At 38.9% G+C, this 12,959-nt stretch overlaps 1 protein-coding gene across 1 annotated transcript; it reads right to left on the bottom strand.

Annotated features, from left to right (window-relative positions):
* Positions 1-8,303: 8,303 nt before the first annotated feature.
* Positions 8,304-8,885, bottom strand: LOC132054307 (uncharacterized). The gene has a single exon (XM_059446350.1). It carries the CDS (start codon positions 8,883-8,885, stop codon positions 8,304-8,306), a length of 582 nt encoding a protein of 193 aa, XP_059302333.1.
* Positions 8,886-12,959: the final 4,074 nt, after the last annotated feature.

Consider the following 12,959-nt stretch of genomic DNA (forward strand, 5'->3'; position numbering starts at 1 on the left):
CTACACATTTCATTATCCTTCACTTACTTTAACTTCAACAACAACCTTTATTCTACATAACATAATCCATAACGACAACAACTAAAATGTCAAATAACGTCAATTATCATAACTTACCAATTCTATACCTTTCGCCACAACAACAATACATAAGTTTTCATGAATTTCCATTCTTTTCTATACATTACAACAACAACCGATACACCACATAAATTTCATTCATTTCACACTCCACAACATACACAACAATCAAATAACATTAAATAAAATTTGTTCATCATACTCACACCAAGACACATACACACGGCCTCAACTTTCAACACACCATCTTTCATGTTTTTCATCCATTTTCATATACCATAACATGCATATTCCATGGTCTTCATTCATTTTTCTATACCTACAACACCACACGGCCAAACTTGAATCATGCAATATTTCATAAATTTCCATGCTTTCCATCCATTTTCTATACTAAAACATACAAACCATCTAAAACAACCATTAAAATTCTACACAAAATCAATTCAACACACCTTACCACTTCACTACACCATTCAAGCAACTCCCATACATCTATATATGTTTCATGAATTTCATCCATATTTATGCACTACAACACCTATAACCATCCATAACACATAAAAGAGCATGAAATCTTACCTTTTCCTTAACTTCCCACTTCACTAGAATCTTGAACTTGCCACAAAGGATGGTTTTCTCTTTGCTCCAACAATTGCACCACATTAAAGAGCACCCCTTGACTTGGTAGAAATACTTGAAGAACATAATTTTTAAACCAAGGATTAAAGACTTGAAATTTTTTTCTTTTCCTTTCTTTTTTTTACAGCCTTGGGTCACGAATGCCTTGGCTTTGTTCATCTTTTTTTTTTTTTTTTTTCCTTGTATGGTAAGATGAACACATATATATATACACATAAGTCCTCAGCATGTGAAGGGGCACATGCGCCCTCTCTAGATTTTTTTTTTCTTTTCTTGATTTTTTCTTGAAATTTTTTTATCAAAAGATGACTTATTTGTCATCATTATTTTCCATTCTTCTCTTTTCTTTGTGTCACATGGCCAATTTGGCCCTTTTAGAATTTTCATGAACCCTTGGTGAAATTCCCGTTTTGCCCTCGACTTTTCTCAATATTACCATTTTGTCCCTAACCTTCCGCATTATTTTCACGGCCCCTTTGCGAATTTCTTTCTTGCCCTTAGCCTTTCTCAATATTTTCCATACTACCATTGCCCACAATTAATATTCCTAACAACTCGCACATTAAAATTACTTTAGAACAAAGCCTTGTCCTTAACTTCTCGCCATGGTCTCGCAACATCCGAACGTACGAAGTACGGGCTATAACATTCTCGATAGATCTCATTCATTAGTTCCATATCCTCATGTTCTTATGTATGTACTCAGTGGTTAATTGATATCTAGTTACTATCCAGGGACCTGCTGCCATTAAGATGGTCTTAACTTATGATTGATACGGCTCCCTGCCGATCTATGAGCACTCTTAATTGTTGTACTCTTTTGCCTTGCTCCTTATTTCTCTACTAGTAGACAAATTCCCTTATTCAGATATGGCACTCTTCCTTGCTTGCTTTTTGTTGCTATTTTAGATCATCCCTTTTTGTACTCGTCAACCTTATGTACCTACCATATCATCTCCTTTTTAGTTCCCTTGTCAAACTCTTTAATTGCTTACAATATCATCCTATTCATACCTAAACTTTTTCTACAATTTCCTCTCCTCAGCTTTAGCATAATTGCAATATAAATTCATAAACATGGAACTAAGATAAAATAATACTTAATCATAACTTCCTTTTGATACGAGTATGCTTTCTTCTTAAGTCCTTGATTCTCTTGTACCGATGATCATTTGAGACTTAAATTAGCCGATGTTCTTCTTAGACTTCCTATCATTTTCCTTACACCATTTTTGTTGACCATTGGCATCACAATGATAGTCTATATGGTTCTATAACATATACAACATTTGATATGACCGGCGACTTGTGACTCCACGACTTGCGAGGTACTTTCTAATCTTAGGTAGTACTCGTCTTGCTATTCATTGGCATACTATCTCCCTTTGCTTTGGAGATATTGAACTCCCTATACTTATTCCTCTTGCTAAAACTTTCATCTCTTCTAGTGCTAAGATTTCCTTTTCCCGAGGCTTCTAATGTCATAGCTCATCTTAGAATCGAATTTGTTCTCCCCCCCCCTTTTTTTTTTTTAAAGGATGTTTTCATATACCGTAACCTCCGAGTGTTAACCGGCCTTTGATAGTCATTTGTCCAACCTTGATCCTTTACCTCTTTATTCTATATAATGCCGGAGTTCTCTTCATCGCATAGTTTAACTTGTTTTCCTTTTTGCTAGTTGAGTTCTGTGTCAAATCAAAATGCTTATACATATCGGATACAATCCTAACGCCTTCTTTATTGTCTTTTCACTTCTACCTCTCATGACTAGTAGTCCCCTAGGTTAATGAATTAATGAACATCGGGACCATTAAGCCCCTTATGGAGTGTCCGACCATACCATGCTCCTTTAGCCCTAGTCTTTCTCCATGACTATCTTCTTAATATCCTCGTTCCTCCGTTTATAGGTTCCGAATTCCTATTTATGTCTATACCATACCATTGAAAGTCGATATTCAACACCATCCATTCCCAAGACTCATCCTTTTCATTATCTTAGCCATTTGTCCCATAATTCTCCTTAACTACTGCTGGTATCGTTCAGCCTATGCTTCATAGTCCTTCTGTTCTCACAAGATCTTGTCCTTAACATGAAATCCTCACAAAGTACACCTTTTCCTTTCTTCTTTCATCGGGTCTTCATCTTCTTTATGATACTACAAACTTGTGCACACACATACAAATTCGGTTTCATGATCGCATCATTGCATCTTTTACATAACTATTGCCTTATAATTTCAATTTGTTTTCCCTCGGGTAAGCCTACCGATCTACTAACCTTCTCCGTGTTGCCTGGCGTCACATAATTCCCCTTTAACCATTTCATTGATACCTTCTCCTTCCTTTAGTCCTCATCAGTTGGTTTCTTTTACTTGTACAATGCCCATTTCCATTAGTCATCCTTTACTCCCGGGTTAGGAAATCCTGAGTGTTTCTACTTACGAGTGCGAATCCCTTTTTAACACTAAAAATCTCTTTTTGCCCTAAGTTCTCCTTCCATCTAGGTCTACACCGTACCGTCCCGTCACTATTCCATGCCCTTCCATCCACTGTTAGTCCTTCTACCCGTTTAACTCATTTACTTGCAATTCTTCCTAACTATGTGTTCATGTTCATAAATCGTACATCGTTTTCCTATTGTCTCACCACTTCTTGATCTTAGCACTAAATTCTTATAGTTTACACTCTCTCCATGCTTCATTCATCAAGCCTTTATCCGTCTTTCCGACACTACGGCCGAATTGTCTTCCATACATGTTCCTTACATTTCATTCTACCCCTCTATGACCGAATCTCTCCTTTACCGAACACTTATCCCATGCCATTAATTAATCGTTTGTGTCGGCCCTATCATCCTCTCGTTCTTATCTCGACGATTGATCGGTTTCTGCTACTAAATCGTTAAATCATCCCGTGTACCCCCGGGTTAAAGATTTCCCGCTACTTTACTCCTAAATGCTCTCCTCCTTTCCTTATATTATAACATGACCCTAAAGTTCATAGAATATCTTTTGAGTCAGTACATCCGTTTTATTTCCAAATCATCTTTTAGCAGGCTTCCTCCCTTTCCAAGGTGATTATGTCCGTTTTCCGTGCCTTTAGTTCCTCGATTGCTTCTCAAGAACTCGGGAATCCCTAACATTGTTACCGAACCTCGTTCATTCTTCCTCACTTCCCTTCCTCTTCGTGGTTACTTCCCTTCAATCTTACTTACCAGTATTTGTTCTCCTAATTTCGTATGTTCATTTCGTCCGTGCTATCATACCCTATTTCTCCCACACACCTACTCCTGCATTTTATCCAAATAGTCCCTTGTTTTGCCCATCATTTCACTTGGAAGCTTCACTCCCCTTCATTTCTCAAGACATTCTAATCTCTTTCTCTTCCTATATATACTAACTTTCTTCCCTTCCCCCCGATGTTATTGCATTAGGACTTTTCAACTCTAACTCATAGTGAAGAATAACATTAACTTACCTTGTAACAATCATACCATTTTCGCCACTTGAACTTCGTTACCTTATTTGATTAATGCCCTTCCATATGTAAACGTCGTTGCATGGATACACATACCCGTTGGTACAAACCACATATGAGATATCATACGCATACGCATATATTTTCTAACGCCTTGCTCACAAGTACATCCGAATACTTTTCAAACCTATCTTGATCCTAAAATCGGCGACGCGCCTTCCTTCTCTTTACCGATCTAGTCCGCCAATTCTTCATGATCTTTTAGAGCTCCCAAGCACTCCGTATACCCAATTCCCCTTAGGCTACTCTAATTGCCCATCCGCCTCTTATGTCCGACTTCATAGGATTTCTAATACCTTCCCGTGAAGGTCACCCATCCTAGTATTTCACCCCTCAAAGACGCTTAACCTTGAAACTCGATAAAATCCGGCGTGTTAGTGTTGAGATAATTGTACCCACCTTATCGCATGACTTCCATCACCTAATCTCTAGTGTTGAGGTCCTAACAGATTCCAAAACATTTCCGTAACGCATCTCCCTCCGAATTAGAAAGGATCTCTTATTCTTCCGACTACACAATTACTACCTTGGCCTTTTTCAATCCTCAATATCCAACTTTTACCCGTATGTATGAATACTTTCCATCCTAGATTTCAAAATTCTCATGGCGACGAAAACACCTTGGTCGTCGTTACTATAAATGCTATTGTCACCCCTTGATTTCCACCGCCGCTATTAGGTAATAATTCAAAAAATGCACACACATAGGAAATTTCAATAAAGTATATACCGCAGTCGATCGGTCTCTACCCCGATCCGGTAAGCTATAAGGTGAAGTGTGCTCTCGTCATCGTCTACCCACCATCCGCTCGTCCGGCTTCATCATCTTTATCCGAGTCCGAGGAATGTAGATAACCGGGCAACTCCCGATTTACCGACGGCCGATAGGGGGGAGTAATCCGTAACACTTACCGAGGTAGCGGTCTAACGTAGTGCTCGCCACAGAGCAACCGGGTACGGCTCGGGATCTCCTCCTCTAGTGTCCCGTATGAGTATTCGATGGATCCGTGTCATAACCGTCCTCGGGGGTCCTCCTCCCCGGATATCACAAACTCTTCGGGAGGAATCGTCGCCGGGGTCCTCCGAGGGATCGCCCCAATGGAATAACCGAGGCTCCTCCTCGCTTCGGTCCCGAGCCCGGGGTCCCCGAATCTACTCTGTGGGCCTTCTTACCACCCCCACTATCTCGTAGTCGATCTCTTCATCTTTCGCCGTCCGCACCTACCATGTGAAAGAGGTCGAAGCGATATTTCCTAGACTCTGGCTCTATCGCACGATCTAAGACAGAAGGAAAGATGACATCCTAAATGTCCTATAGCTTCCTGTTTATAGATGTAGTGCACAACACACCGATAAACAAGACCCTACTAGACACGGTCTGTAGACACTTCCGAGGATGAACTGCTCTGATACTACTTTTGTCATGACCCAACCCGATGAGCTATGACAAGTGCCCGAGCTGGACACTCGTATACGAACTTATTAGATATAGTCAGACTGACACTAAGGACAATATGGAAATTTGTAAAAGTAAGCTATAGACTCATAACGTCATATATCATAATGAACCCGTCCCCCGAGGAGTCACGCCTAACCAAAACATAACATAATATGTAAGCGACAAGGCCGCCACTATATACGGGAATATCCAAAACGAACTATATCGATATAGCAAGACCAAAACCACCTATATACAAACCACACATGTCTACGTACTCCTAAGAGTATAATGGTGAAATATAACGAAAGGGCCCCGCCGTACCCCCGGATAAGCATAAGTCTATATCAAAGGACCGTACCAAAACGACTCGAAGCTACCGAGCAATGGAGCTCTCCAAGTAATGAAAGTAAGTCCTAGGCCGGGAGGATCACCAACCGAGTGTCCGTACCGGCGGCATGAAACGCAGCCCCCGAAGAAAGGGGGCTTCGTTGACAAAAAAAAATGTACCGATATATAAAGAATGACATACAATAAAGAAGATCATGACCGAATAAAGATGACAGATACAAGTATGATAATCAAAGATACCAACGCACCCGTGCCTTATGAGACGAGAGTCATGCATATCTATATAATATACCGTTCCCGCCCATTATGGGACTCCGTGAATGAAGTCATATACATATATACCGTACCCGGCCCTCTAGTGAAGGTCTCGTGAAATAATCATATATATATATATACGTACCCGCCCTCTAGTGAGGGACCTCGAACAATGCAATGAAACCGTGTACGAGTACATACCTGTACCCCGGACTCGTTGAATGATATATAAACAGCATGCACGAGTAGAATATCATGAGCAACCATATAAAAATTAAATCATCATCTGAGACTCAATAGAATAATTAGAATGAACCAACACTAGAGAATCAAAGACAAGTATCATGTCAAGTACCACTGAGAACTAGAATTCTTTGAAATTATGTATGTTCATCGTTCGCTCGTTTTTGTAATTCATGCCAAAAAGAAGGAAGGGATAGCTTTACATACCTTGAAGTGCGTCTATTCATCTAAAATCTACTGTCCAAGTTTGTAATCTATAACAAGGCAATAATTACGCCACAATTAGATAAACGCTATTCTTTACTACTCATTGTAAGCTAACAAACAATCTAATGAAAATTCGGCAACATTTCTCTATTTTTCTTACTCCGTCCAACTCACCAACAACCCAAAATAATCACAACAATATCAACAACACACACAGCCACGAAAATCATACCAAACAGCCCCAAAATATCATCACAAAACAGCCACAAAAATCATACCAAACAGCCCCAAAATATCATCACAAAACAGCCCCAAAATATCATCAACAACATCAACAACAGTACCAACCATTATTATACATCATAACTCAGCTGATACCATCCATTTAATCCAACTAAAACAGCCCCGATCCATAAATCTCAACAAAGCAACAACAAACGAGTTTATAATGCTATTTTCTCCATTTTAATCCGTTAAAACCCTAATTAAACTTATTAAAAATGAAAAGGGACCTTAATCTTACCTTAAGTAAGAAGCAACCACGTCAAAAACTCTTTTTTGCTGATTTTTAGCTCAAACGGAAGGCAACGCGATGCACAACTCTTTTCTCTTCATGAGCTTCGGATTCGGGCTCTGATTTTGATCAAAATGGCTTTCTTAGCCAAGAAGTTCTCTCTCTCTCTCTCTAATGTTTTGGAAGCTCCTAGATGCAAATTACCAGCCCTCAAATGAATTTTTAATATATATTAACGTTAATGGGCCTCATGGGCCGAAATGTAAATGCTTGATCGGTCTCAACTTGCACCTGCCAGCCCAACTTGCATCGTCCATAACTCCTTATACCTATATTATTTTGATGAGAGGTTTGTTGCGTTGGAAACTATACTCAATGAAATTCATTTTAGGCTTTTGAAACACCTTAAAACTCCTAATATACTAGGAGATATGTCTCCAACAATATGGGCTAAAAATCTGGTTCAAGATTTTACTGAAGTTGTTTCGATTCATTTCATTTTGATTCGTTTAACTTCTAATACTCTTCCAACCCCTCATGTAACCTCTTATACATATATATACATACTCATATACATCCATAACAATCCATACACGTGTCTCGAAGGGTCCGGAGAATCACAATAACCTTAAACATAACTAGAGAACTCACAAAGCTTTGATTTAAACTCCAATCGCAAAAGTATATTCATATCTTTTGTCCATCTTCTATATCATTACTAATAATCTCAAATAATTTAAAAGGGAACTCACATTACCTTGTATACATACTCATAACCCGATTTCAAATCCTTTAAGTTGCCATGTCTCCTCGGGATACTTAAGGTAACCATATATATATATATAGATATTATCACTAACTCGATTAACTTTCCTTGAACTTTCTTAACTCGTTCATTTTGTCTTAAGTCAAGTAGCATGGACTCTTATGGGGTGTAACAGCTCATAACTTTTACAGATCCATTCTGCTTCGTCCAACTCAACTTCTTGTATTATTCGAAGTGATGGGATTTCTACTTCGACTGGTATCAGTGTTTCAAAGGCCATACACCAACAGGTATGGGGTGGCTCTAGTCAAAGTCCTAGCAGTAGTGCGGTATCCCAGCAATGCATAAGGCAACTGGTCATGCCAGTCTTTGTAGTTATCAATCATTTTTCGAAGGATTTTCTTGATGTTTTTGTTGGCGGCTTCTATAGCCCCGTTCATTTGTGGTCGATATGCGGTTGAATTCCGGTGAGTGATCTGAAACTGCGCACACGTGTCTCTCATCAAGTGGCTATTCAGGTTATCCCCGTTGTCTGTTATGATTGATTCTGGGATGCCAAATCGGCGTATGATGTTGTTGCGCACAAAGTTTGTGACCACTTTATTTGTCATCGATGAATAAGATGCTGCTTCCTCCCACTTGGTGAAGTAGTCTATGGCGACCAAGATGAATCGATGTTTGTTCGACGCAGCTGGCTCAATTGGTCCTATGACATCCATGCCCCATGCGATGAATGGCCAAGGTGATGTCATAGCATTTAGTTCTATTGGAGGGACTTTCATCAAGTCTCCGTGAATCTGACTCCTGTGGCACTTCTGGATAAATTTGTTGCAGTCATTTTCTATGGTCATCCAAAGAATAATGTTACATCCCGTACTTTTATATGTTGGATTTGTCGTCAGTGAATCGATATAAGTTCTAGGACAAGATGATTTTTGAAGTTATAGGTAGTTTTTCTATGTTTAACAAGTGTGACGACGGTCATTGAGAATAATAGTTTATGTGTGGCAAATGAGGTTATGGACTAGTGCTATTGTCACGACCCAACCCCGTAGGCCGTGACTAGTGCCCGAATTGGGCACCCAAACACATTCATAAATCCGAGTCGCAAACAGATGGCTTATACAGACACAAATATCAAACGCTGTCTCAGATTATATCAAACTGTCGCAAACATATCTCAAACACAACCATATATATATCAGAAGCCGACAAGGCTATCAAATGGCGCAACGGCCCAAAACATATACAAATGCAAGCCGACGAGGCTGCCACGGCGAATGGGATGCCCAACATACAACATACAAACACACAACCGTACGTAACGGGCATAACCCACATACATGTCCACGAGCACTTAAACGTACAAACGAATCATATGACGGGACAAAGCCCCGCCGTACCCCCGAACCAATATATACAAATGCAACGAACGAATATATACCAAACGTGGCTCGAATAAGGGTAGCACTCCAAACAACGAAGAAGGTGTCCTAAATGTGGATCACCGAATCGTGCGTCTATACCGCGGCATGAAACGCGGCCCGAAGAAAGGGGTCAAGATTTAAATATGTACTAAGTATGCAAGCGAAGATATAGTATACAAATCAATCATACTCGAATGTATACGAAAGTAAAATGCGTTTCAAAATATCAAAATGTTTACTTCCAAAAATACAAGTCATGCATAAGGCTCAGAAAATATGGTCGCCCGCCCGACGATGGCGCCATAACACAGTATAACACCAGAAGGTTTCAAATCTCCGTATCCCCGTCACATATCATACACAGCATAACACCAAATATAAGCGGAACCCGGCCCTCGAGCGAGAGGCTCGGTGAACCGTAAACACAGCATAACACCGGAGTATATCATAGTGCGCACGATAACAGAACCGGCCCGAGACTAGGCGAAAGATACAACGATGCACGCGTAGTCGTGGTAACCATATGTATAAAATCGTTATCATAGACTCAAAAGGTAAATAAAATGACCATATTTAGAAATCGGAATAGTAGCCAAACCAAATTCTTTCAAAAGTCATCAGGATTACAAAAAGAAGAGTCGCGGGTCCCACGGATGGGTATTGACCCGAGTCGGGCCCGCCTATGAAAAACATACTCATCATACATCATAAAATCTCCTACGAGCATATCGAGGCAATCCGAGCCTTTCTGTGAAAGATACGGGCGTTCGTAGTTACGGAATTATTTAAAAGCCAAACTTTTATGCAAAAGTTGAAAATCAAATATTTCAAAACATAAAGGCCAATATTTCATCATATCAACATACGAATTCCAAGGAACGAATAAGAGTCATAAACATGCTCGGATTGCGAGAATCGAATTTCCTCGAAGCTCGTGTCATAGCCTACTTGAAGCTAAGGCATGCCAAAAGAAGAAAGATTGGGCTTTACATACCTCGTACGCACTCAACGCTAGCTCAAACTCAAGATAAGTCCAACCTACGTCTCGGGCTGCCCAAGGTCTACAAACAAGTCATAATATGCCAAACATTAGTCATCGGCATCTAGGCATTTAATTCCAAATTAGCCCTTAATTCTATAGAAATTTGGGCAAAGATTTCCCCTGTAAATAGGCCAACCCCGAGAATTTAACTCGGCCAAATCAACAACAACAACAACCAACCTAGCAACATTAATAATCAATCCGAAAGGCAATACAACATTAATAACTCTCTTTTCCATCATTCAACAACTTTCAATATATTCAATTTAACGGCTTACCTTCAAGCCAACATCAACGCTTATACATTCGAATATTAATCCGAATCCATATCAACAACATTCAAGAACATTTCAAACAGTTCATACAATATTTCCAACAATCCAACAAGGCTCCAATTTGCCCGAAAACTGTCCCCAAACCCGAGACACAACTATAGCCCATTTCTAGCTTCCGAATCATGATTTGTATCAACAATCCACACTATAACGATATCATTCTCATAAATATACAAATTACATCAAATGTACAATAACCTCCAAATCAGTCCGCAACAATTACAACATCAATTTGAGTCATTAAACTCTCATTCTCATCATGGAATTCATAACGACAACAACTAAAACATTAAGCGATATTAACTCATTCTTTTGTCACACATGGGAGGTTACATTCGGCCAACATACCAACATGCACATATTGATAATTCTCATTCATTTCTTCACACTACAACAATTAACATACTACATAGAACTTAACTCATCACTTAATCACAACATAGACATCACACGGCCAAACCCCATATACACGGCCTCAATTCCAACTTACTATATTTCATGATATTCATCCATTTTAACATACTATAACATGCATACAACCTTTATAACACAAAAAACATAATCAATTCTTACCTTTCTTCTTCAACTCCACACTTTGCCTAGGGTTTGCAATTGACACAACGAATGGTTGGATGACCCGAACAACGCTTCCACGCTACTTAGGGACCTCAAATTAGTGGGTTTGCATCAAAGAAATAATTTTGGGATGGCTTGAATTGAAGTTGGTTTTTCCCCCTCTTGGCCGAGAGCCTTGGTGTGGAGGTTCTTCAACTTCTTGTTATTTCTCTAAGTGTTGGATGAAGAAAATGAATTAGTAGTCATCTTTTAAGCTAGTATAAGACTTATACATGTGTCCCTTGGCCCACACAAGTGTTGGACCAATTAAAATTGTCCTCAAATTGTGTGGGCCAACCACCACACCACACAGCCATAACAAGGAAAAAAATGCATGATTTTTAACTTCCATAAATTCCAATTTTGGTCCCAAATTTTCCTAATTGTTCCATACCAACAAATTCATGAACAGCTTATGTCTCACAATAAAATCGAAGGTCAAAAGTCTCGACTTTGTATCCCGGAATGGTTTTGTCCCTAACTTACCATAGTTAAATCGGATTGTCCCAATGTACAAAATACGGGATATAACAGCTATATCACATGAGTATATAGGTACTATTTAAGTGAATTGAGATCAAGAAATTAATTATGCGGTTAATAGATTAAATGTCAGATAAAGTGGGAAAGTAAGAGATTAATTATGGTACTAATTAAATTACATGGATAAGTGTCATTATCTTGAATCCATGTGGCACGTTGGGAATAAGAGCCTATGACTAGGCAGATTTATAAGGAGGAGGTGTCATATATTGGATATGATTTGTATTAAAGGGATAGGAATGTTAGGTAGGGAGGCCCACGTGCAAATTAAAGGAAAGGGGGGTTACATTATGTAGATCATCTTTAGGGAGAAACTAGCTAATTCACCAATAATTGTAGATAAGGCAACCAACGTGAATGATATACCTATATGAATATCTATAGGAGCAACAATATTTTATTACAAGAGAGACCATATACATACGTGTATATATATATTATTCTCATCTGAATTGAAGAATTCTCTTACGAGGATGGGGCAGCAACATTATTTAATTTAGTGACGTGTTTCGCTCACCGCTTCGATCTCATCGTTTTGTTTTGTCGTGTTATTGAGTTCGGACTTTCTTCAAAGTGAAGTAAGGTGGAAAAAGAGTACTTAACGCATATAAGGTAAGAAATCCTCTCTCCTAGATGTATTTGAGTTATCCGAGTCATATCTAGGTTGCTAGATGAAAGAATTACGAAAACTATATCGGAAATCAGATAAATTGTTGTTGTTATCATGTGGGCTGTTTTGTGGTTGTTATAAATTATTTTGTGGGCTATAATATCGTGGGATTGACTGTTGTTGTTATTTTTATGTTTGTTGTTATACTATGTATATACGAAAATAAAGAAGTGTATACAAGCATTGGTATAGGAATGTATATTGGGCTGTTTTGGAAGTGATTTAAGAATGGATTTGGTTCTATTTGAATATGTATTTGTGGATATTGATGTTGGTATTGGGATTGATATTTT

This window comes from Lycium ferocissimum, chromosome 4 (genome assembly GCF_029784015.1).
Source record: "Lycium ferocissimum isolate CSIRO_LF1 chromosome 4, AGI_CSIRO_Lferr_CH_V1, whole genome shotgun sequence".
Taxonomy (NCBI): domain Eukaryota; kingdom Viridiplantae; phylum Streptophyta; class Magnoliopsida; order Solanales; family Solanaceae; genus Lycium; species Lycium ferocissimum.